This window comes from Opisthocomus hoazin, chromosome 4 (assembly GCF_030867145.1).
Source record: "Opisthocomus hoazin isolate bOpiHoa1 chromosome 4, bOpiHoa1.hap1, whole genome shotgun sequence".
Taxonomy (NCBI): domain Eukaryota; kingdom Metazoa; phylum Chordata; class Aves; order Opisthocomiformes; family Opisthocomidae; genus Opisthocomus; species Opisthocomus hoazin.
In genome coordinates, this window is record NC_134417.1 from 47086194 (window position 1) to 47111953 (window position 25760).

General features: G+C 42.9%; 2 protein-coding genes across 5 annotated transcripts in view; one reads left to right on the forward strand and one right to left on the reverse strand.

Moving 5' to 3' along the window:
- Positions 1-510, reverse strand: part of METTL6 (methyltransferase 6, tRNA N3-cytidine) — a 41101-nt gene extending 40591 nt beyond the window's left edge. For all 4 annotated transcript variants that reach the window (XR_012763735.1, XM_075418912.1, XM_075418911.1 and 1 more), the window contains exon 1: positions 379-510. The gene's annotated coding sequence lies outside the window, so the exon portion shown is untranslated. The remainder of the gene's footprint in view (positions 1-378) is intronic.
- Positions 511-517: 7 nt separating this feature from the next.
- EAF1 (ELL associated factor 1) lies at positions 518-20934 on the forward strand. The gene is made up of 6 exons (XM_075418914.1): positions 518-620; positions 4102-4196; positions 7419-7555; positions 10087-10253; positions 16943-17173; positions 19262-20934. The coding sequence occupies exons 1-6, from the start codon at positions 518-520 to the stop codon at positions 19306-19308; spliced, it is 780 nt and encodes a 259-aa protein (XP_075275029.1). The 3' UTR covers positions 19309-20934.
- Positions 20935-25760: the final 4826 nt, after the last annotated feature.

Genomic DNA, 25760 nt, shown 5'->3' on the forward strand with positions numbered 1-25760 from the left:
AGCTGGTCCTTTCACTGACCCGCCCGCACTCACAAAGCACTGTGGAGGACGCTTAGCACGATGATAAACACGGCTTTAACAGCCTACGTTTAGGCTACAGAGCCTTTTAAACGCGTTTGATCCAGCCCTAAGCCCGCACCCGGGTACCGCCCCGCGCAGACCCCCGGTCCCCTCACGGGGCAGCCGGTTTCCCCGCCAACGGCTGCTCCCTCAGAGGGGCCGGGCCGCCGCCGCCGCGCCGACCGCCCCGCCAGGGGAGACCGGGCCCCTCCTGGCCCTGCCCTGCTCTGCCGAGGGCGGGGGGGCCGGGCCCCCACCTCTCCCCCCTCCGCGGGGACGGCAGCCCCTCCCCGGCCCAGCACCCCCGCCTCGCCGTACCCGCCGCTGCCGTCGGCCGCGGAGCAGTTTCCCGGCTGCACTCGGTCCCCGGAAGGGCGCCGGGCGGCAGCGCACGGAGGAGAGGAAGGGACCGGCCGGGTCGGGAGGGGACGGGCCGGGCCGGGCCGGGAGCGGGGCAATGAACGGCTCGGCGAATTCGCTGCTGGACAAGGAGGAGCACCCGCTGCAGCTGGGCGAGAGCTTCGAGCGGCGGCCCAAGGCCTCCTTCCACACCATCCGCTGTGAGCGCCACCTCCCTTCCCGCCCTCCCCGCGTCCCGTCCCCCTGCCCCGGCGGCGCCTCTCCTGCTGCCGCACCCACTCCTCCCTCCGCCGAGACCCCTCTCCTCGGACCCCGTCCCGCCGGGCGGCCCCGCGGCGGGGGGCACTACCTGCCCGGCGCCCCGCCACCCTCGCCGAGGTTTCCTCTCGGGGTCCCGCCGCGGCTTCTTCCTTGTCAAGGGCTGTCCCCTCCCCGCCGCCACGAAGCTGTCCTCTCTCCCTGGCCGTCGCTGCTCCTCGCCGCCTCCTTCGCGCCGCCACCCCGGGGCTTCGTCCTCCCTCAGCGGCCGCCTGTCCCCCGCTCCCTCGGCGCCCGTCGGCCCCCCTTTCCCGCTCCCTCGGCGCCCATCTTCCCTCCCCGCCGCCCCCACGAGTGTTTTCCCCACAGAGGTGTTTCCCCCACCCCGGCGGGCAGCCTGAGGGGAGAAGGGGAAGGTGGACGTTGGCTGGCAGGGAGGAGGTTTGAGCGAGGCAGGCCAGGGCAGACCAACAGCTTGCGGAGTTTGAAGTGAAACGTGCGTGAACCCCGTAGGAGCATAAAGCGATCCCCTGCGTGAGGGGGTGGCTGGCCATTTTATTTTTTTTTTTTGTTATGGCAGTCGCAGGAGAGGCCACCACAGGCCCCACAGTTTGGTTTGTAACTGGTTGTTTTCGCAGTGAGGCAGCGCGTAACCCAGCAGCCCCGTCCCTGGCAGTGCTGACTCCAGCCTGCTGTCACAAGTCACTTCCCAGCAAAGCACACAAAAATGACTCAGACGTACAAAGTACTGCCTAATAAGCGTAAGGCAAGTCCTGAGGTAGGGTCTGGAGCAGTTGCAAAGCTTTGGAATAATTGGGAGAATGTGTGTTGTTTAAAGACACCAGGTACTATTCCAACTGCTCTGGCAGTGGGTACGTATGATTTCATATTAAATGATTGAAAAGGAGCTCGCTGTATCTCAGTACTTTAATTCTGTGGGTAAGAAATGGCTTTTTCTTCCCCTAAATGAGTCCAGGGTTTAAAATGAGTAGCAAATCGCCAGAAGTAAATGAAAGTAATACTAAACTTATATTTAAGTAGCTTTGTATTAAGGTGGGGAATTTAGATGGTTAACAGGAGGATTTTTTGTTTTATGATGTGTAGTCGTAGGCCCAGTCTCGTGATCTGTATTCGTACACTACAACCAAGTCATTTCCGTGATTTCAGTCGCCCGAGTGCAACTTGAAAGAACAGCTTTCTAGATTGAGCTGTTACTCCAGCAGATGGTCAATGATTGAGGCAAAGCTATTTTGCTCATTAGTAAACTCCGTCTAGTGGTTTAACACTTAAATTTTGTGTGTTTCACCCCTCTGGTTATACATAATTCCACCATGCTATAAAATACCATACCATATGTTTGGTACATTTAACTGTTTATGCATAACAATGGACAGTTTTATCCAGCACTAACATACTAGCAAAGCTCCATTTATAAATCAACATTTGAAAATAACCCAACTGTCAAATGAATGAGGTTGTTGTCTGATAGTGTATGAATTAAACCCCAGCCATATCCGGATAGAAATACACTGGATTTCCAGAATTGAAAATGCTTCAATAATCAATTTCTTATGGGATTGCACAGCCAAAGCTCTTCAGACTACAACTGGAAGAATGCGGTTTTATTTCAGAGGAGCTTTCTGTGTGTTGTGTTTTCCATCCGTGACTTTCAAGTGAGATCTTTTCGTTTCCCGGTTACAATTTTTTTTTCTAACTGTTGAGCTGGAATGATTTATCTGGGATCCGAGCATTATATTGTTCCCATAATCCTCTTCACACGAACTACAATAAGAGGATTTTGTAGGCTAAATTTGTTTGGGCCTTCTTAAAATACCATTCCGTTCAGTAATGTTTATGAAATATTGTACTGAAAAACTGGATTATCCCTGGAAAATACATCTTAAAAACATTTGACTTTTGGGAAAAGGACTGTGGTTACATTTGGAGGGACATACATGCACTCCACCTACAGCAAGATGAGCCAAGCACGCACACCTAGTAAGCTAACCAAATGAAAACAATTTGTTGAATGTTTGTTTAGAGAAACTATATTTTGCTGATACCTAAGAAAGAAGTGTGATAGTGATATTCCTTTTATTTTAGTGACTGCACTGTTGAAACTCTCGATCCTGTTTTGGCAGAGATGCTAGCTCTTGTACAGCTGGTTTGTTTTATTTAGCAAGCTTGCACATAAAGTAGGTGGGAAACAATAGCTAGAAATAGATTGCTCAGATGAAAGTGAAGGGTATGATGTGGTCTGGCGATTAAGGAGTGAGGATTAAGTCGGGTGTCCCTGATCCTGCTTGTTGTGCTGTCAAAGTAAAGCTCAATTAGACGTTAACATCCTTTTAATGAGAATTTATTACAAGCTGGGGTTTGGGATTTTTTTCTGCAAGTGTGCTTTTCATGGTGGAATTATATTTTAAATTTGTTCTGAGATACTAATTTCTTAACTAATGCAGTAATTAGAAGCCTTGATCATGAATATAATTGCACCTCTTCATATCCAGAGATGCTAGAATTGAATGGAGGCTTATTTTTAAAACAAACACACACAGCAAACCAACCTATATCTGTCTGATCCTATTTCACTTTGACTAAATCCTCTGTCAAAATAGTACAGGTTCTGGTAGCTTTTTCTGCGTTTTATGGCTTATCAGCTCAACAGAATAACAAGGGAAAAATACTTTTAAGTTGAAATGTTCTTAGTTCAAATAAATGCACTAGACAGAAGTGCCTTGTTTGGGGGAGAGTGCATTCTGTACAATGCAGAAAAAATACTTAAAACTAGGGTTAATTTAAAGCTATTGCAGTGTCCCACCTTAGTCATTCTTTCCATCCACAGTGGCTTTGGACTAGCATGGAGCCTGCTGAAGTAAGATCAGCACCTCTTTTTTGTTATAGGTGAGATCTGAGGTCTCCTCTACCCTTGAGGAGGTACTGTGGAGGCAAGATGGTTGTTAAATAGCCAGAAATACTGGTAAGGCTGAATGAGTTGGTGTTGCTAAATTAGTCTTTGTCACAGAGAGAGTCCTCAGGTTTGGAGCTGGCAGGAGCCACACAGAGCCCCGAGTCTTGAAGTTGATACTCTTTTGAGATGCATGGTGCAGTTTTACACTTACCTGCAAAATGAAGTGTCACTCAAAGCCTGGGGTTTGAAGAAGTCTGCTTTTGGTCTTGAAACACAAGGTCTAGAACCTTATTTCCATTTTAAAAAGGAAGTTCAGAATCTGGTACCATCATATGACTGGGGCACTGAGCGTGGACAGATTGTATTGGTGCATTATTCCACCCCTGCTGTAAACACTAGGTTGTATTTTATGATTCCCTATAATCACAGTAAGTGTGTGGTGACTCTTTGTGGGGCAGGATGACGCTTCTGAAGACTGTAAGAAATGTGATTGCAATTGTTTTCCTCTTTAGATGATTTTAAGCCAGCATCGATTGATACATCTTGTGAGGGGGACCTCCAAGTGGGTAAAGGAGATGACGTAACCATCACTTTGCCACATATCCCAGTAAGTTTGTTATATATGTGTCCTTGTTTACTCTCCAACACATTTGCAATGTAGTTACAGTCTAATGTAAATGTTACTTTCACTTTTATCTTTGTTAATACAAGTGGGTTCAATATTTGAGCAGCCAGAGTTGTAGTATGTTAGCTCAGGAAAGGACTGTGCAATTGAATCTTTTAAGGGGTTAAAGTTTGTAAGGTTGCAGTCTGTTCTTTACTTTTTATTCCTTCCTTCCTACTCTTCCTTGACTAACAATAAGACTTTTACTGTTAGCTGAAGCTCCATACCTGGTTTCCATCCGTTTTTAGTGGTATGGTTTAAGGAAGAAAGGCAGAGTAATTTGGGCTTTAGTCAAGGTTTGATGTTCAGAAGCCACAGGTAGGCCTGTAGGCATATTCTTCCCGTTACTAAAAGATGTACAGATAGCATAGAGGGTTCCCTGCCTTAGCTTTATCAGTGGCAGCAAGGAGGGTGGTTCTGGTGAGTGGCAATGAAGTGGTTTCCCATCCACTTCCTCCTCAAATAATGCCGTAAAGATCTACTGAGTGAGGATGATGGTCAAACAGCAATAAAACAAGGCATCAAACTCTTTATAGGTGCAGCTGTTTTGTCATTGAAGTTTCAGTGGTTTCCTTGCCAAAACAAAAGAAAGTGCTTGCATGCTGGAACTGGATTTGTTTATTAGCTGAAGTTAATGCTATCTGTCAAGCCAGTAAACCAGAGTTCACAGACAGCGATGGGCTTGGTGGTTGCAGGGGGGCACTGGTTTGGAAGCTATGTGTCAGATCCTTTTGGTGTTGTTTATTCCAGCATGTGGGTGTTTTTAATTGGTGGGTGGTGGTACTGTAATAATTTTCACTAAATGAGGCTTTAACCTGCTTCCCCCTGCTCCTGTTTTTTGTTTGGCTTTGGTCAGCTTTAGTCCTGCAGGAGGTCACATACTGTTTTTTGTCTATAAAAACAATGAGCACGGTAGTGCTATTTGAGAGCAGGTAACAATACAATTAATAGCAGTAGTGTTCATCTTGGATTGACTAGGACCAGTGTTGTTCATTCATCTTTTGTGTTGAACAACATCACCTGTAATGACCCTTTCCGAATCTCTCTATGAATGAGTTTATTTTGATTGTCTTCCCATGAGTATGAACAGCTTTAAGCTAATAGTATGCTTCGGAGGCTTAGGCAGCTGACTGCACTGTATGCGGCCGCTGTGCCTGTGCTGCTCCAAAGCAGTGCTGCTTGTGTTTCAGACAGAGAGCTAGAAACACTGAGCATACTGGAAATGAGTGAGAAGTTTTGAGATCGTTTCACCCTGACAAGATTTACTGAGTTTCTTGGATCCTGCTTTTTTTCTCAGTTGCCCAACAACTGGATAGGATTCATATTCTAAGTTGTCTTATGAGATTGCCTGGTTCACTGAGATTATATCTGATGATTTGTTCAGTGGAGGTATTTTGGTGTCCCTTGCTGCTTGGATAAATTGAAGTCCTATTTCTGCATGTGGATTTAGTAGCTTTAATGTTTGATAAACAGTCTTGGCTGGGGAAGTGAAGAATTTCTGTTTGTTAAAAAACCCACACGCATGAAAACAAATTTATTAAATGTCATCTGTTTCACCTACTTCCTTGTTCTGTCCTGTAATCAGCAGATTCTGTAAGCCAGTGTTATTTAGGCACTAACATAAAACCTAAACATTTAATTTTGAGTAGGTGGGTGGGACTGTTAGTTTGCTTAGATGGGGTTCCATTTCTGCTTATTTTTTTAGCCAAAATCACAGTCTTTGAGTTAGGAGGCTTCTGAGTAGCAGAATGATAGCCAACAAACTTTGATAAATTTTCATTAAATTTGTGCATTATATGTTTCTTGACTAAATTGTCAACAGTGAGCAGGATCTGACTTTCAGCTTTCTTTTTATTCTCTTAAATGTTGCTTTCCTTTCTTAAATGTAGGAATGATAAAAATGTAACATTCCTTTGAAGACTAGACTTACTTGAGACATCTTTTCTGAATAGTATCTGTATCTCTTACTGTACTTTTGTTGGGAGTTCAGATTTTTCACCCTTACTGTTCTGATGCCACTGTATTCTTACTCTATTTATTAGTAATATGGAGAATAGGAATTGCATTCTGAGTGGTTAAAATATAATTGTTCATTTTTTGCTACTCAGAATAAAATGTTTAAGAGTGTGTTTTTTCCTTTTCTCCCTGATTTTGGTTGCTTTCCTACAGCACGTGCAAAGGTGCACGTAAATAAATGTTGGGGGTTTTTTTTACATTTCTCTTGTATTGTAGCTATACATTACTGAGAAGTCTGAGAAGGTTTTGTAGCTGGGAACATATTTCTGCATATTCCCTTGCTGCTATGCTGCTATGTGCAGATAGACCTTAAATTGTGCCTCCTGTAGCCCCAAAACCAGATGTATGATCCAGCCTGTGCATGGCTGTGGTACAGCTGAGCATAATCTCAGCAGTGTCAGTTAGCCAGCATGCACCACCGCGTGAATTTGTCTTTACTGCTTCTCAGTCTAAACCATTAGACTTTTATGGCTCTATGCAGCATTGTGTGGACTTTGGGGGCTTTCTGGAAGGCATCAAAAGAACCCCATTTGCTTTTCAGAAGACATTTTGGTGTAATTGCATGGCATCTACATGCTAATCTGACTTTGAATAAGGCAGCTGTTCTTACATAGTTTGTGATAGTTGCTTGTAATCCACTATGAAAATACTGTGCTTTTTTAATATATATATATGAATATATAAAATACGAAGCAGTTTAAATTATTCTTCAATTGACCACATATTTCTTTAGGCAACAGTTCTGCTACACGAATAATTAGAACTTTATTTCTTATCCAAACCTAAGATTTCCAGAGTAGAAATGTCAACAAGATTTCTGACACTTGTCAGGGCCAGCTATGCAAATTCAGTTATGTTACCATTTTGGGAATGAGAACTGTAAATAATTGCAACCACAGAGAAGGTGTTTTGTCGCTGCAGAGGCACTTAAAGTGATGAAAGGCATAATACTGCTATGAGGAGACGTCTGATCTACTGCATCTAACTGTGTTTTTCCCTTTTCATGAATGAACGTTTTCTGTAGGAACTAGACATTCACTGCTTAGCCTCTTGATTGGAACAATACATATATTCATTTCTCTTAGTGTTTATAAACTGTTGGGTAGGGGAATATAACCAAGCAAATCTGTGCTTTTTCTCTGATACCAGGGTTCAACTCCACCAATGACTGTGTTTAAAGGAAATAAAAGGCCATATCAAAAGGACTGTGTGCTTATTATCAATCATGACACTGGGGAATATGTGCTGGAAAAACTCAGTAGCAGCATTCAAGTCAAGAAAACAAGGTAAAGCTGGGGACAGTGCCATTGATAGGATTAATTCTTGCTAAAGTTTCTGCTTCAGACTGTCTTTGGAACTAGAACTCTGTTTTCTTTTATAGTGATATTTAATTACTAAGCCTTATGTGCTTTACGTGGCAAATTATCTTGCCTAAAAATGCAAATAGGAGTGTGAATCCAAGAGTAAAGAATTTGTAAATTCTCCACTGCTGAAAGGACATAGTCACAGTTTGCAGTTAAACACCTCTGGTGATTTGAAGCCTTGGAAGCTGGCTGAAGGATGGGATGTGTTTCAGGAATCTCTAGTTAGCTGAAAAAGACCATGGGAATATTAGGCTGCCAAAAGAATTGTTGGACTTTCTAGGTTTGTTCCCTACAGCTTCCTATGGGAGTCATGATGCTTGAATAATTGCTCTTAGGGAACAAGAAACACTCGCCCCTGTATTGGATCAGTGATACATAAAGTGGAACAGAAGTCCAAAGCCTACAGCTGGGGGGGAACTGTAGAAATAACTGTTAAGAGGTTTTGCTTAGAAGAATTGCTGAGGCCAGAAGTCCTCTCTGACCCAGTATTCTTACTTCACTGCACAAATGCTACAAAGTGTGCAGCTGGAATATTTTTAGTAGTCTTGCTGTTCTGCAAGTACGTGAAGTCTCTGAATCACGTTCCTTCAAGCATCACTGGACTACAGGTTATTGAGATCTAAAGGGAAAGCAGTTATTCAAATGTCTCATGAAGATCAAGCTCTTAAATAATTTTACAAGTTTTAGATTTAAATAAAAAACCCCACCTTTATTGCAGTGTAGATCTTTTAGCTGCTAAAACTACTAGAAATGTGGGTTGCAGCTTATCAGCAGTTGGCTGGAAGTTTGCCAAGAGCACCTTGAGTTCAAGGTGAAGGGCTTGTAACGCTCCTCTGAACCAGTGATGTGAAAACTCATCCATGTGGCTGGCATTCATCTCATTCGGTGGATATGAGCACGCCATAGATGAGATTTGAATTCCCAAACTAAGTTCTGCTGGATTTTCTTCAGGTGAAACTTAGGCCAGAAGGGAGCAGAGAAGTGCAGGAGGGCTTGGGTTCAGTGAGGTGTTTGGATCCACTGAGTTTTGGCTCTGGTGAGGTGAAAAATATTTCCATTTTTCTCAAGCAGAGGCAGGGTGGTAAAAAATTGGGGATCCCTGTTTTGGGCAATAGTGTTTTGCAAAAAGTCATTCAGTTTTCTAGATCAGATGTCTTTTTTTTATTTTTTTCATGGCTACTTTGATCTTTAATGACCTGTTGACAACTCTGTGGGAGCAGAGTTTTTAGTGTTAACATCCTGGTGACATTAACTTGGGGGTTCCAAGAGCATAATTAATACTGGAAACAATCTTGCTTTTAGCTTTCGTTTGATACAGTGACTGTATTCCCAAATCCTCCCTTCTGTTGTAAATGACTGTAAGCTGTATTAATGTGGTATCTAGTAGCTGCATTTCAGTGACGAATGAAGAGGTGGTTCTGTGCTTAATTCCTGAGATTGTATCTACAATGCGATGAGGCACAGAGATACCTGAGTTAGCACTAAATGAGAAGTGGTTCAGGTGAAGTCCCAGGAAGTTCTGCATGTGTGAGTTTAACTTGTTTCTCAGTGGGATTAGCTCACAGGCACGAAGTGCCACACTGCTGAGCTGGGACCCTCCTACAGCCAAAACTGAGCTCTAATATCCCCGTAAACTGCTTCTGTGCTACACTACGTAAAGCCTTACCCCCCCAAAGCCTTTGGTGTTATGCAATAAATACACCACACACTTCAACCTCATTATGGTGTACCATAGAGGGACCTGAATAAGTATTTTGTTTTGGGGTTCTTTTCTGCCAAGGATATTGACTGTTCTGCAATCTGAATCACGCCATTGATTTAGTAAAAGGAAAAAATACCTGGTTTGAATTGAACAGCTGGGCATAGTGTTATTCTGCACACTATTACCCACTAAGGAAAGTTTAAACTATTTTTAAAGGGTGGTACCAAATGAATGAAAAACAGGAATTAAGTGCTTGCATGCTGTATTTAGCAGTAAGAACGATTGCTCTAGTCAAGTTGACCTCTGAGAGAGCTCAGTCTGAGATGATTTAATGGCAAGTGAGAAAACAGTTTCTTTGGCTGTGATTGCTTTAAGCAGGATTTTGTTATGAGTGGATTTGTTTTATCATGTAGTTACTTTAAATTACTATGATTGCTTATTCTTTTTTAAAAATACAAATGCTAATTGCTAAATTAAAGCCTTTGTTGTTCTTCAGGTTGAGAATTTGGCATCACTGAACCACATCTGGATTTGAAAATACAGTTTGTAAGGGTGTTGCAGTGTAGTTGTATGTGCTTATTTGTTGTTGAAAGCAAGTGTGGCATAGAGAAAGCTGTAATTCACTGTTTATCTTTATAAAACAAAGTAGAGATCTGTACAAAAGAAAGTCACAGATGATGCATTAGTGGAAGGAAAAAAAGCTGAACATAGTTGCACAGTACCGCTGAATGTCTCTGGTTGTTTTTTTCAGAGCAGAGGGCAGCAGTAAGATCCAAGCCCGGATAGAACAACAGTCTGCCCGAGCATCTCAGCCTCCTGCACAGTTCAGAGCCCCAACCAAGCCAGCAGTTGGACCTAAAACTTCTCCTTTGAAAGATAATCCTTCGCCTGAGCCTCAGCTGGATGACATTAAGAGAGGTAAAGAAGGGTTGGTAGTTTCCTGAGTTTTGGTTGGTTTTGTCTTTCTTCTTTATAATAAAAACTATGACTCTGCAATTTACAAAAACATTGAAACATTCAGGGATTAAGAGATGGTACTTGACAGCTGGTTTGTCATCTTTATATCTCATTTTAAGGCAGCTTAGTGAATTATTTATTCTCTTCTGCCAGCATAGATATTTATACTGCAGTCTTCTCTGGCACGAGAGAGCTTCCTCTTTCTGGATAATTTGGTATCTTCCAAACTATTTCTCTGCTTTGAAAAGAAGACAAAATATAAGTGTGAATTCAGAAACCTGTAGCTGAGTGCTAGACAAGTTGAATGGGTGTCTTGGGCAACAACAACAAAAGCTAATGGTCCAAGATCTAGTTATGCAGACGAGTAGCTTGGACAAAAGTTGTTCCTGCACTGAGTAAGGTTGGAGCCATTTGCCAGTGGGATGGAAGGGCTGAGCGGCTGTGTTCCTGTCACAAGACCTGGAGTTTGTGCTGTGCCAAGTAGCGCTGGTAGGGGAGGGATGAGAGAGCGAACAGTGCCGCACCTTCCCCCTTACCACAACCACTCCTCTGCAGCTTTGATCACATCTGCCACATAGTTGCTATACTTTTATTAAAGTACCTCGAAGGGATGACTGGCTAAACTCAGTCTACTGCTCAAGCAACGCTCTGTCTCAGTGTTTCGCTGTGGGCAGGATGCCCTTTCTCTGCCCATGTCCTTCCTTTCATACTGGTGTGATATCTACTTTGGCTGTGGATAACAGTCAGAATGAGGAAGAAAGACTTTGAATTTAAATTTTTATTTAGTTCTCTCGTGTTCCTTGTCTGGCATCAGATGCAGTTATTTTATTTGAAGATTGTTCTTTCTGTCTAGTATTTTTTTTTTCTGGGTCTCTCTTTCTTTCTCTTTTTTCCTCTGTCCCATATAGCTATTTTTGCCGGTAGACTTAGCCTATGTTAATCGCTCAGACTGTGTTAACTACTTAGGAGGGTATTTTTTCAGTTCATGGTAATCACTAGGTGACGTTCCTACTGCTAAGCTATCTGTGTGTTTGCATAGGTGCTGACTGGTCTCACTCTTTCGCAGCAGTAGTATTTTCAATACCTGGACGCGAGTCAGCAGACAGAATCGACATCTGAGACTCTGTTAGCTACAGTTCCCTTAGCTGCAATGCCATTTTTATTTTCTGTGTGATGGGTAAGGAGAAAGATAACAGGTGATCTAACAATTAAAAAATTGAATCAGTTGTGGATTTTAAATGTCTTTTTTTGCAGTGTGTAATAAGTTACTTAACCATTGGAGCACTTTTTTGTATACATACAGCAATTTGTAAAGGTCATGTTATAGTAAAATAATTACATTTGCCGGGTGTGACATATATTCTACAAAGACCATTTTCTAGGGGTCTAAAATATGTCACATTGTTTAGAACTGTCCTAGTAATTTTTTTGCCCTCTGATCATCTTTCATTGGAAAGTACCTCCAGATGAATAACCTGTAAAGTTTTGTTTTCAAAATCAAGCAAAAGAACACCTGACTTGTACTAAAAATAGGACTTCAAGTTGTTGTTCTACAGGGAGAGTTGTTCATGGCCCAACAAGAGAACAAATACCTGGGCAGGGTTGTTTTTGCTTACAGTATATTCTCTTTATAGCTTTTTTTCCAGCACTGATTATATAGAGCGTCAGCATTACTAAACCATTTATATCTTAAGAACCTACTTGGGAAAGGTAGAACTAAAACAGCACCATTCTACAATGAAAATAATTAATAAAACTTAACTGTAATAACTGTGAGGTAGTCTTCAGTTGTGTTATCTTCCCTTAATGTGTCTTTTTATGAACAAAATCTTACAAGTTCTGAAGAGACTATATTTTTTCCATTCAAGCAGTAGCTTTCCTTATGGGTGCAGTACCTCCTTTGTATGAAAGAAACATAAACATAAAGCTGAAATTCTGTGGTTTTTCTTTAACGGATACAGCACAGAACTTACAGTCCCCAAAGGAGGTAGCTGAAAGTATCTCTAGCAGTATGACACTTTCTTGCTTCACGTGTGCCCTACTTAAGGGTATGGTAAGACACACAGGCCTCGTGATGTCTGACAGTAGTTTTAAGGTAACCTCAGTGCAGGTTTCTGCTTTCCCCCGATACTGGCAGCTATGCATTGCTGTAGCTCCCCTGACAAATGAGCTGGGAAGCAGACCTTCAGGTAGGTCAGTTCTCTGTCCCATTACACAACTGTCCAAACAACAGTGTCTGAGGACAGAGTCAGGGCACGTGGGAGTTGAACCAGTCCTTTCCATCGTGCAGAGAGGCCTTTGGGAAGCTGTGTCTAGGGTCCTGCACCAGAGGAATGTTTTCCCCTGCAAGCTTTTATGTTGTCCTCCTGCCTGAAGGGAGCAAAAGAGAGTGTGGGAGCTTGGTCTTTGGCATGCTTGGGTACATCTGATAACATTTCATTAAGCGGTGAACATTTGCACTTGTATACCACAATACAGCCATTTATGTGCATGAAATAATCAGTGTTTATCAGACATACTTGACCACAACAGAAATGTTTTCAATAACACTGAATTAATTACAGCATGCCACGCTTGAAAAAAAAAAAAAACGCAGAAACATATTTCTGGTTTGGAGACTGTAAATTCAGTGCTTGAAAATCTGAACAGATTTTGCATATCTAAAGTGAAGCTGTAGTGTGTAAGATTTATGCCACAGCACTGTGTTTGTCTCTCAAGAACACCTCAGTCAAATTTTTTGCACTTCAGTGTAAAATGCTGCCTCTTCTAGGTGCCATCTCCACGTGCTCGGAGTGCCAGTATCAAGCTGATTTGTCTCCAGCTTGCATACCACTATTAACAGTAAGCATTCTGCTATAGGCATACAACCTTATCCTCCCTAAAGATGAATGACTTTATTTCCAAAAGTCCTTGGTATTCTTGCAGGCCAAGGTTGGGGCTTTAGCTGAAAATTTTGCATAGCCTGGAATTGACAGAAGAAGCAAGAACCCTTAGACGTGATTACAGAAAGAAATTAGGGCATTTGACACTGAATATATGTATACAGAAGACAGCCCTGTTGAGAAAGGCTGTTCTGTTTGTATAATGATTTCTGACCTTGAATTTTTTTTCTTCTAAAAACTGCATTGACTGCCAGTGTAAAACAGAAAGCCGTTTTGTTTTCTTGACAGAAAGCCTACAGTTGCAACGTGAAATGTGCAAAAGTTAAGGTTCCCCTGACAATGTCAGCCTTTTCAGATGATGTAGATTCAATTAAGGCAGGTGTTCAAAACCATACTATATGGAAAGCTTTTTTAAAAGTAACTGCTGCACATCCTAACTCTTGTCATTTAAAGATGCAGCAACATGAGGCGTTTGATATTACGGCACAAAAAGATCCAGGAAAGGGCTGACTCTTTTGTTCAGCTTTAGCATAAAAGTACACATACACAACTATTTTAATTGGAATGTTTAGGAAATGTTTAGCCAAGGCTACAGTACCTATAACTGCAGTAAGCATAACAGGCAAACACAAAAATGCAAAATCAAACAATTTTAAAGCAGGTGTGTGTTTCCTGCAAGGCTTTGGTGTCATCATTGGCTTAGCCGCCATCTTTGTCAATTTGACACAAGGGTTTTGAACAGACTTCCTTAGTGGTTCTGCTGGAGTTCTGCCTGACAGACTTCTAGCGATGCAGCAGCCACCCTAACATCAGTGGAAACAATTACTTTGTTTCTCTTCAGCACAGACAAGATGTTTAGAATTCTGGGCTCAAGGAATTGAGAGACCTGAGGGGAAGCTGACAGCCTGTGAGTCAAAAGCTGACTAGAAGATGGGTTCAGACCAAGTTTTCACCAGTGACCACTGTCAGTGATAACACCCTTAACTTCCCAGTCCTTGGACATTGTGATATTGACGCTGTTTTGCTTTTCCTGCCTGTATTCAGCATAGTGGGTCTTGCCACTTCTTCCAAGGCAGTCTCCCTTTTCCTCCTCATAACCAGACCTCTTTTATGGGCTCTTAGTTTTCTGTTTCCCCAGCAGAAAAACCTCACTTTTCAATCTGACACTAATCGCTAATTCTATTTAAAATTAGCCAGGCTAATCTTCCTCTCCCATTCGTCAGACTGCTTCACTTCCTTCCTTCAGTTATCTCCTTGCCTATTGCATCGAGTTCAAACTTCTTGTTTAGATTTTTTTTTTCCCTTACTTCTCTGGAGTGCGTAATCTTCTTGCATATTTTCCCTTTCACCACTGATGCCTCTTAGATTGCTTTACCATCTTCATGCTATTTTATATGGTGCTTTCTGTGCTGTTGTGTTATTCTCAGCCTATGCGCCAGTGCTGCTCCATTTCAGCCATAGACTGTCTAGCTCTGTAAGCATACGTGTGTAATTCTCAGACACTTGTCCTTTATTGGACTTGATTATTGAATCTTTTTGCAGTATGGACTGTGATCTATAGGTGATTGTACTTGCTACAATCCAGGATACTCTAACAATGTATTATTATCATCACTATAACTTACAGCTAACAACTCCATCACTAGAAGTTGTAAATTTTACGTCATTAAGCTAGGGGAAAAAAAAAAATATTAAATCTGGGCATTATAAAAGGAAAGAACACTTATTCCTGTTTACCTTTCCTTTAGCTTTCCCCTGTGAACTTCTTAGCCTTGAACGCAGGGAACATTTGTGATTTGAAATCCTTGGTATGGGTAGGCTGAGAACGGTGACTTACAAGTGCTTATTTGTCTGTCTGTCAGACTCGAAGCATGAAATGGATTTTTAAAGCCTGCAGGACTGCGCTGGGAGGGTATAAGGGAGAAAGATGTTACAGTACAAAGTAATATATTCTGTTGGCGTAATCATATATTCTTCCTCCCTCTTCCAATGGTCTCTTGTGCTGCGTCTTCAAGATGAAAGAGTAGGTTTTACCTGGCATACTAATAAAGTACAGAGAACACAGGTGGTGTAGTCAGGGATCTAGATTTAGGAAGTTAGTTGGAGTAACAACCCCACTATAGGTAAACACCCAGCTGGAGTTAGTCATGTGGTTGTTCCCTTTCAATACGCCTTCCTTGCCTCAGAATCCAACTGTAGCATTGGAAGTTGAGCTCTGAATTTTGAAATTGAAAAATAGCAGTTCTAAAACAGGCGAAATAAAACTTAATTTCTCAAACCAATACATGCTGAGCTAGAGGAACTCTTTCCAGCAAATAATGTGGAGGCTGAAAACTTAGCTGTTACTATATAGTGTTAGGCAGCCCAAGGAAAACGTGTATTATTAAAAAAGTGAAGAGGTCCAGTTGCTCAGACTTACTCCCACAGGGGCTGAAGATAAGAAGCGTTAAAACTGTGCCATTTTTGTATAAAGAAAATACTTATTTTACATGATCTGGCTATGCCATACCCGAGAAGGATGTCCCCAGCTGGGGAGCTGGGGTTTGTCTCGCTCTGACACACTTCTGACCTAGGGTGAATTACTCCTGGCATCAGTTCTCCATTTGTCAGGTAGAGATGGTAGTATCTCATCTCTCCCTTCTTTCATTCTTGTCCCTTTAGTCTGCGACTTCTTCAGGGTAAGCACAGAGTTCTAACCCTGTCAGTACAGAACTGCTAGCAGAACAAAAGCCTAAATTTTGAGGGTTTCACATCCTATGCTTAACATGTGTGTGAATATTGTTCTCTTGTGGAAACCTGCCTAGGTGAACTGAGTCATTAGATACTCGACTTTGTGGGTGGATACAAAAGAATTGTCCTCTAATAGTGTTTAGGCCACTTATAATTATGACAAATTTAACAATATGGTATAATCATTATGGTATGATATATATATTATCTTACGTTAATAGCTGTTTAGTAATCAGTCCTTCAGCCAACACTAGCTGTTGCTGATGCAGCTGCCGTGGTGCTGTCATGGTATTCCAGTGGTTCTCTGAAGTGGAGTGTGTCTGAATTGAGCAACTTCCCAGCTTCAGAGTAGTCTCTGTATTTTCCTGGCTACTTTTAAGCCTTATAGCAGGTCAGGGTATTATTACCACTCCCTATCATGTGAATATTCTCATCTGCTCTACTGCAGATTTATCTGATGTCATCCATCTGCTTCTGAAGTTTATTTAAAATGAATTGTGTGATTTTGCGCTGCAGCAGTTTCATACATCATCTGAAGTCAAGGCAGTTTCTGTTGTGATCACGTGCCTGTGCCTCCCCTGCCCCAGTCCTTTTTGTGTTTTCCAAAAGCCTAAATGTTGCTGACCTCTAACAATTCAGATTCCTCCACGTTAAGGTGCCTTTAAAAATTGGGCTGGCTGTTGGCCTGTAAAACTCAGTCAGGAAATGTACTTACTTTGTACATAGAGCATAGAACTTGTTGAAAATAGTGAAGCAGGAAGTGCTTTCAGGAGTATAAAGTATATAGATAATAGTAGTAGTGGAAGTGAAGGTTTTGTCATACTAAGCTGTGCTGTTGCTTCTTTAAATTTAGCTACAACAACTAAGTAAAAAAGTTTTCAGAATTTTTCAGGTTTTGTTCCTGTCTCTCGTTTTCATGTGAGAAATTTTGATGTGAGAAATTATACTTGATAAAACTATTGCATTTTCACATTCTTTTCCAAAATTCCATGGGGCCCTGTTTAGGGTTTCAACCAGACGAATGTCCTTTTATTTCAGAGCTGAGAGCAGAGGTTGAAATTATTGAGCAGATGAGCAGCAGCAGCGGAAGCAGCTCATCGGATTCAGAAAGCTCATCTGGGAGTGAAGACGAAAGCTCCAGCAGTGAGGGGGAAGAGCCAGCACATGTTTCCCCTTCCCAGCCACCGCACCAGCAGTATAACAACAGGAACGCCGTGGCTAACGGCACCAGCAGGCCACAAGGAAGCAATCAGCTCATGAACACTCTTCGTAAGTAAAGGCTTGTGTCCTATCGCTGTGGGAAACTGCTTGAGACCATTCATTTTCTTAGCATGGTTAAGCTAACTCCATGAAGTGCAGTTTGCCAGCTAGTAATCCCAGGGAGCTGCCCTGGCTGCAACATGTGGGCAGGATTTTTTGAACGGAAGGCCAAGGCCTGTCTGAAGGTGTGGCGATTGCTTCAGTTTGATCTAGAGCCTGTGGACAGCAGTGCCATGGCTCCCACTGACCGTGCTGAGCCTTGGTTCAGGTCTCCAGGTGGAATGAGTGGGTAGAAAAGCATCAGTGCGGGAGGATATGGTGCACCAGAGGATGGGAATTATTTTAGTGTGAAAACACAGATTAGACAGAAGTAGTGGGGTTGTCACGTGCATCAGTTAAAGGTCCGTAAAGAATTATGAATGACACAGGGCTGTCCTGTGGTCATACATGCACAGTCTCTGCGGCCTTTGTTATTAGCTGTATTGCATTGTCAGAGTATTTACTCTATACTGTGTTGGTCTCAGCTGCATTTTCACAAATACCACATTTTGAAGGCAAATTTGAAGTGCCATGTATTTGGTTAAAATATTACAGCTATGGCATTTGCAAGCATTGAATCAGTACAAACTCAATCCACCATTTAAAAAGCGTAAAAAGCATTTTTAAAGCATATTTTCATCCCATGAAACTCTGGGGAGATGGTGTACATCTGTGTTGCTCTTTTCTTATGCCAGGTTGGGTATATTATAACGCAGTGGAGTTAAAATATTGCATTTACAAGGAACTAGAACTTAGTTATCGTAAATTGTTCTTCATTCCTCCTGAGGCGTGCTTGTGTACATCTCTTGGCACCCACACACAGGGAACTGGCGGAGTTTAAATACAGATAAATATAGAGTTTCCAGCTTCAAGAAGACAAGTATTATTATAGAGGCAATACTGAAAAGGCCAGCTGGAAAACTGGAGAGGCCTGTCAGTCTTCTTGTCAGTAATGAATGCCTAAGTGAAATCCAAAGTTCAACAAAGTCACTAGGGCTCTTTCCATTTCCCTGTTTCTGATTGTGAGCTGCCTCTTCCCTGCTTCTCCTGGGCCACGACAACAATACTGTGTAGGTCATTGAATGTCAGGAAGCTTCTGACTCCAGAAGAAATTGAGGACTGGTAGGGTAGCTCCTTTTTGCAGACAATGATTTTGGCCTTTGGATTTAAAATTCTTTTGCCAAGGGTTAATAATGTCCTTGAGCATTCAAGTCACTGGTGACCATCTACATGGGGAGAATCACTCCTAACCCAAGTTCTTGTTTCATAGAAGGGGAGAGGAGCTGAAGAAATCCAGGGCGCAGCTGTTGCATAGCTAGCCGCTCTGCAGGGGACCCGTGTTTGGGGCAGGGCTATGGGAGAACGGTGGAAGAGCGAGTTTCAGTTACAAGAACACAAGCATGATTCTTGCCTCCTTTTATCCCCTTCACCTCACCAAATCACAAGTGCTCTGCAAAACAGGGTCTGAGACTGTAGCTTTGATACATATCCCAGCCTTCTTTTGTCTGACCTCTTTGGAGTTTGGAGGGGGGCCTTCACCGTCACAGCATGTGTCAGCTTAGTTCAGACAACAGCCTTGAGTTACAATGGCTTTAACATTCCTTTTGGCTTATTGGCATGTGGAAGCCTTGCCTCGTCTACCCAAATGGCCTTAAAACAAAAAAAATCTGTTTTAAAATGGTTGAGAAGGCCAGGGAATTTCCCCAGTGCCTGGTCCCAGAGCCATATTCAGGAGCTTGGCTGGGTGGAGGCGGTGGAATGCCTTCCACAGCTGCTAGCGTGGGGAGTGCTGTTCTCCCACCATGGAGCAGCTTTGGTGGCTGTGGAGCCATGGACACTTGGTTTGGCCCAGATCCAACCGTCTGTTAGCCCCATGCAGCTCTTAATGTTCTTGGGCATGGGGAGCAGTTCCATTAAATGACAGATGATGTTTGCGTTCATTTCTTGTGTTATTTAAATTTTCCAGTGTAAATGGGACTGTTCTTTGGTTTGATTGCCATGAAATGTGAATTAACGCCTACCCACTTGTTGTGTTTTGTTGTCTTTTGTTTTCCATAGGAAATGACTTGCAGTTGAGTGAGTCTGGGAGCGACAGTGATGACTAGAGGCTGAGCTTTTGCTGTTTCTGTTACATATACATGAAGAACTAATTTACCTTGAAGTGATCCTATTGCTTACAAAGAGGAACTGGCACAGAGATAGTTCCATGTGTGGAATTTTAATAGAAGAAATGCATAGGCCTACAAAATAGCAGATGTCGAGGGCTGTTTTACATTGTGAATTAAGTGTATATTTTGTGTATATTCTTATTCTTTTAAAGCTTTAAATAGATATGTACAGTGGGTAAGGCAGTATATGTTCCTGTGTTCCTGTCCATCATCTGTAAGTTTAATGTGTAACTTTATGATGTCATCTAAAAATTTCTTGTTTGTAGAAGATATTCATCCCATCATGACTTGCGGGGGGGGGGACTTTTGTACATGGGGTGAACACGAGCCAACAAGGAGTTTTAAAAAACATGCAGGAGCTAGTGTGTGCACTGAAGTGGGACTGTCATAAATTAAGTTTCAATACTAAGTTGATTTCTTTGGTTTGGGACTTTTGTAATGTCTTTTTATTGCTATTTATGGTTGATTTAATGGACTTACTTTTAAAACAGTTGGAAAAGAGAAATCATAAAACCATGTTCATCACAGATCTTGCTGCACCAGTGCCTTATAAGCAAGTTTTTTAAACAGAGCTTAAATTCCTGCCACCTTTCCTCTAGGGAGCGATACTGAAACCTCTTCAGATTGATTTTGCAAACAAGAGCTGTATTTCACGTACAGGCAACTGTACTCTGAGGGTAGTTACTCTAGCAAGATAAAGGATGTGCATCAGTTGCCTGAACACATCCAAATAAGAGCCAGAGCAGCATTTTCTTCTGCAACTGAAGTGTCTCATTTAACTCAGACATTCAGACCTAGTCTTCAGAAATATTTAGGAGCCCGATACTAGTGAAATTGTAACATCACAAATCCAAGATATTGGATTTACTGAAACTGCGAGACCCTGTTTGCAGTTTCCTAGAGAATGCAAAGACAAGAGATGACTAAGCAGTTGTGAAACAGCAGAAGTCTCTCTCCCACCACAGTCGTCCAGGTAGACTTTAGCTTGTGTTGTTTGTTGGATGGGATCTCTGTGCTTGGCAGGATTGTATAGAACATGAAATATTTGCCTAAGGTGGCATTCGCTCCTGTTTAAGGGGGGTTAAAGGGTGCTTAGTTGGACTATCATTGACTTTTTTTGCTTGCATGGAAGAGGAATGCCACAGGCAGCGTCTTACAGCTTGAACGCCAGGCTGTCTTTTTAAAACCAAAATTCAACCGGCATAGGACAAGTGGCACTGCAGTTGTGGTGTACTCCAGGGCAATGGGAGGCTGCGTTGGATGCCTCTCCATTCCCAAGTGTCTGCTTTGTGCTGCTTCTGTCTGTCAGTTAGTTTGTGTTTTAACTCCTGTTTGTTTACTGAGCTCTTTATTTTTTTTGAGGTGTTGAGGAGCATGAGGACATTTGAAGGGAGATTTTATTAAATGGTTAAATTGTTTATTTTTTTGCATTGGATACATATTTAGGCATATTTTTGCATTATTGTACATACATTTAAAATATTTGGTTTTTTTAAAACTGTTTTATGATGTGGGTACATATTTTAACATACAAATATGAAATATACTTGGTGTAAAGCCACAGTTGGTCTCCTTTTTTGTCTCTTTTTTTGCCCCTCCCCCCCCATTCCTCCTCCTACAGTATAAGTGCTCTGTTCTAACAAGCTTGTACCAATTTGGGATTTTACACTTTGGTGCAGGTAGTTGGCAGTCTAATTAATGCTAATACTGCTCCTGACTTTGCCCCAGCTGAAGATTTGAATAAGCAGGGAGACATTTCTCTGATGCTATTTCCCCATTACTGGAGCTTATTCCTGAGTTCTGTTGACATTGTTTGTGCTTAAATGGAAAAGCAGCAGTGCAGCATTTTCACTGCTTATCATTCACTGGCTGCTCATGCATTCTGAAATCCAGGACATGTCAGAGGAAGTTTGCTAATTATGTGTAAATAAAATACATGCAACTTAAGAGGATAAGACAACGCCAGGCTACATCAATTTGAATTGCCAATTTAATTATGGTTTAGATCGGCAAGTGGGAAAGCTTCATTCAGATAATCAATGTCTGCCTTGTTTTGTGTTTGTACTCTAGGTCATGTTTCCCCGCTATCCCTCCCTTAGAGATTTCTTCCCCTCTCTGTTGGTAACAAAATCAGCATTTTTCACACAATTACATACAACTTTCCAACTACATTTGGCCATCCTTTGTGCCGCCTGGAGATGCATCGCACCAGGGGTGTCCAACCTGTTGTTCGTGAGCTGTTGAGCTGCACGTCCCACACTCAGACTACAGCACCGGGCTGCCTGCGGGGCTGGTGAGTAACGCGGTGGCCCGTGGCCCAAAGCAGGCCCATCCCTACGTGCATGTGGCCAGCCCGTCCCTTCCGCACCACTGTGTCCCAAGCAGCTCCCGGCATCTCCTGCCAGAGCAGCTCTCTGGGGTCTCCACCCTTCCCACAGCTCTCGCAGGTACGTGGCACATGTGTCGTGAAGGTCAACCATGTGGAGACCTCAGCAGGCGACTTGTAGGATCAGAAAGGGTGGCTGTTGCTTTTGTTCCTCTCCCTAAATACATGTGGGTGTGTTTTAAAGCCATTGCCAGCCTGATGTCTTGATTGGGGCTCTTAAAGTTTTACGTTTCCTATATTAAGAAATAGTGCAAGTTGTCTATCCGTTCCTATTAGGTGGTTGTTCATTTGCTCATGATTTGCGGCAAGTTTTATTCAGATGGAAACTGGAATTCAAATCACTTTCAGAAAAGCAGTTATTTAGAATTCTTTTAATTAGTTGGCAATATCTTTAACACGCTGGAGAAATAAGTTGACTGAAATATGTTTTGATTAAACCTGCTAGTGAAACAAAGTATTCCTGATTATTCCTGGTAGGTTCTAATCCTGCAGGATGTTGGCAGGAACAGATCTTACCACCTGATGCTACTTTTTCCACGTAGAGTAGGAAGATCTTTTATATGCCAATTAGTTTAAATGCGAATTAACAGTGTGTATGGAATGCAATTATCTGAATGAACTGAAACAGTGTAAATATTCCTTTGCATCCATGGGAAAACTGCCTGCTGACTATGGCGAGGTTAACAGTACAAGACAGCTTTGACTTCTGATAGCGTCTTCTGTCCCGTGACTTCATCCATTTCAGTGGTTTGGCTTTGCTTTAAACTTCAGCAGCAAACATGGCCTACTTACGGGTTTCCACATAACAAGAGTTGCGCTAGAAGTAATAGTCAATAATAATTTAAATTGATTCAATTAGATTGCCATAATTTCAACTGCAGTTGCTTGTTTTTTTAAATAAAAAGGTTTTGTTTCAAAAAGGGCAGGTTCAGTCACCTGCTTGTCTTGTCTTGGACACCTTAAAATACGATTGCAGCGATGCCCTAGCTGGTGTTTCAAATGTCAGTCGCGTGTAGATCTTCCAGCCCCACAAGCAGGCAGGGCTCGAGTCGCCTCCGGGCAGAAGGTGTCCGTCCCCGTGCCCTGATGAGACTCACACCTTCATAAGAGCGCACGATGCGACCCTCCTTTGTTCCGCCAAAGCAGCCCCCTCATCTCGTAAGTCTTGGCTGAACCGATGCTGTTGAGAAGGCAGGCTGAGAGGAAATGTTTGTTTTCTTCGGCACTGCTCGGAATAGCTCCGAGCTTAACTGTGGGAAGTACATCTATTTTGAAGAATCTATGCCCAAATTGATTTGCACAGTTTGCTTTATTATGGACTAGCTATAGGCCTGTTTATAGCTATGTATAGGAACGGTTTGCTCTGCAAGGCTTTACAGTCTTTTTTCCTCCTTCAAAGTTCATTTATTTGAATAAAAAAAATGAAGTTCAACAATCCATGCATGTATTTTTTTTCTTTTTTTTTCCTTTTTTTCCTTTTTTTTAATTTGGAAACTAAGCAAACTGTAGCCTGGAATTACTTGTAATGGAGAACACTTATTTTCAGTAATTGCCCATGCTTCATTGTTCAGCGCGCTGTGCATTTCCTGCTGGCCGCGAGTCAGAGAGATCCTGTGGAAAACTCAGCTGCCCAGCAGTGGGCATCTTGGTGGGATAACTCTGAGGGTCTTGGGTTCAGCTCCTAATGATGTGTGTCGATCTACCTGGTTATTTACAGTTTTTTAGACACACACAAATATGTGGAATATCAAAAGACAAAAGGCGTTTCTGGTGCTTGCCTTAAAATCTGAAGCTGTGATGTTGGGGAATCCTTCGGACAGGTGTGAATTTAAAGTAGTTGATTGTTATGCATATCATATGCCCAAACCCTGTTCTCAAAAGTTAAGCTGATTAATGAACTAATAGTTAGTTAGCTGATAACTACCTCTGGTTTATGTGAGAAGGGTGTGTATCTGTTTAGCTATTTCTTCCCATTCCCACTGCTTACACTCCCTTCCTTTCTTTCTTTTCCAATTCCATTATTTCTAGCACGTGAATGCTTTCTGCCGCCAAAGTCCTGCAGGAATTCACAGGAAAGGGGGTGGAAATGTTACAAATGCATTAGCCTTGTTCACCCTTGCTCTAAACGCGTAGTGAAGGACAAAGACCTCATGGATGGACCTATCCTCCTCCTCCTCAGCCTTGCCTTTGCGGGGACTGAACACCCTTCCTCCAGACAGCCAACAAACCAGCGGGGAGAGGGTGAAATGCCTCAGGCGGCTGCTGCGTACGCTGAGGGTGCTCTCGCACGAAGCCGTGGCCTCACTTAGTTTCACAGCAGCGTTGTAGATAAAACACAGAATTCACTGCTACCGTTGCCCTGTGGCTGGGAGCACCAGAGTTTGGAGAAAAAGTGGGTTAAAAATGTCTTGCTAAAGGGATTTGCGGAAGAGTTTTGGTGCGGTGTTTGGCCCTGCTAAGTTCCGTTTAACTCTGCCAGCAAGCGTTTGTGTGCTGTGCGTAGTGGGGGTAGCCACATCCCCCTGACTTTCTGGGCAGGTGCTGGTGGAAGCAGAGGCTGGAGCGAGGCGACGTGGGCTTTTTTCATGTGCTGTTGGATTTAGTTGAACCGTGTTATTTTTAAAATGGCACTGACAAGCCAAATGAGACAACTGATGGGATGTCTTGGAAGGAATTGTATTTTCCACTTTAAATCCCACAGAATCTGTAGGTTCTGGTACATCTGACTGATTTTAACTCTCCCAAACTTTTGTAAAAACAGGGCTTTCTGAAGGGTGGAGTGTAAAAATGCACTAAATATCATACTGAAGGATTTGCGTGAAAATTTTGACCTGAGTTTCTTCTTAGACCAGCTCGCTCTGTTGCAGGACCCTGCGCAAAAACCTTTGCGGCAGATGTGTGCAGGGCCTGGTCTGAAGGAAAATGGTGCCTGTGTGTTACAAGCAAGATATAATTGTCTGCTTCTTTGCAACCCCGGCCAGCCCGTAAATTCTGCCATCGGCCCGTAAATTCTGTCATCGCCCCTTCGTCACTGGGGAGTTGGCTTTTTCCTCTGTAGCTCTGATACCTCCTTAACGTTTTCCTACTGCCAGGCATTATAATTACTAAAGAAAATAAACAAGCATCTGCTCAGGAAAAGAGCGATCGAATACTTCAGTGAGCAGCATGGGTTTTATTCCAGTGCTTCAGCTAAGTCTGCGGGTTGTGACAGTCTGCTAGGAACACAGAGCCCGCGATGCGAGACCCGGACGCTCATCACACGTAACAAAGGCGGCCAAAACTTTGTAAGTGTATGGGACGTGCACCAAAATTTTCTGTTGCGCCAGGGCCACAGGCTGTGCCCTGTGTGTGCTGGGAAGCTGAATGGGAGGAGAGGTTTGGGAGTGGTTTGTGCAGAGGAGATGACAGTGGGGCCGTTGGTGGAACTGAGGCGGAGGGGACACGACGCTGAGTGTCCATGCAGCGATGCCAGCCGCAGGGTCCTGTCAGCCGGGTCACGCTGTAGTCCGGTAGCAGCCCAACACAACCAACATGAGAGATCACCGGCATGGGGGAGAGGCTTTGAATGCCCTAGGAGGTGCCGGTGGTTGTCACCCTCCACTTCATAATGCAAGAAGTATATTTAGGTACGCAGCCATTGTGTAATCAGGGAAGAGAGCTGGCCGCTTGCGTCTGGATGGCGGAAGGAAAGGGTAGGGATGGGACCACTCAGCAGCAGCAGGCTCTGGTGTTCCCTGCCCTTTTCAAATGGGAGCTAGGTGGGTCTTAAGACAAGGGAAATCACCAGTTCCCACTGTGAGGAAAGGCACTGATTGAACCTGACACCCAGAAGTGAATGGGCACTTCCAAAAACCAGCTCTGTGGTAACCCTGTCTTACTCCAAATTAATTCTTTCGGGCTCACGCAAAAGATTGAGGCACTTTACCTCAGGAACAGAGCCAGATTTTTCTTACACGCTGCTGAGGCTGGACTCAGCATCGTACACAAACTGGTGTAAAGGAGA

What these genes read in the sequence shown, in the direction of transcription:
- EAF1 (XM_075418914.1), top strand. Translation starts at nt 518, where the DNA reads ATGAACGGCTCGGCGAATTCGCTGCTGGACAAGGAGGAGCACCCGCTG. An exon ending in TCACTTTGCCACATATCCCA is followed by an intron (nt 4,197 to 7,418) that starts GTAAGTTTGTTA and finishes CTCTGATACCAG; the next exon opens with GGTTCAACTCCACCAATGAC. An exon ending in TCAGCTCATGAACACTCTTC is followed by an intron (nt 17,174 to 19,261) that starts GTAAGTAAAGGC and finishes TGTTTTCCATAG; the next exon opens with GAAATGACTTGCAGTTGAGT.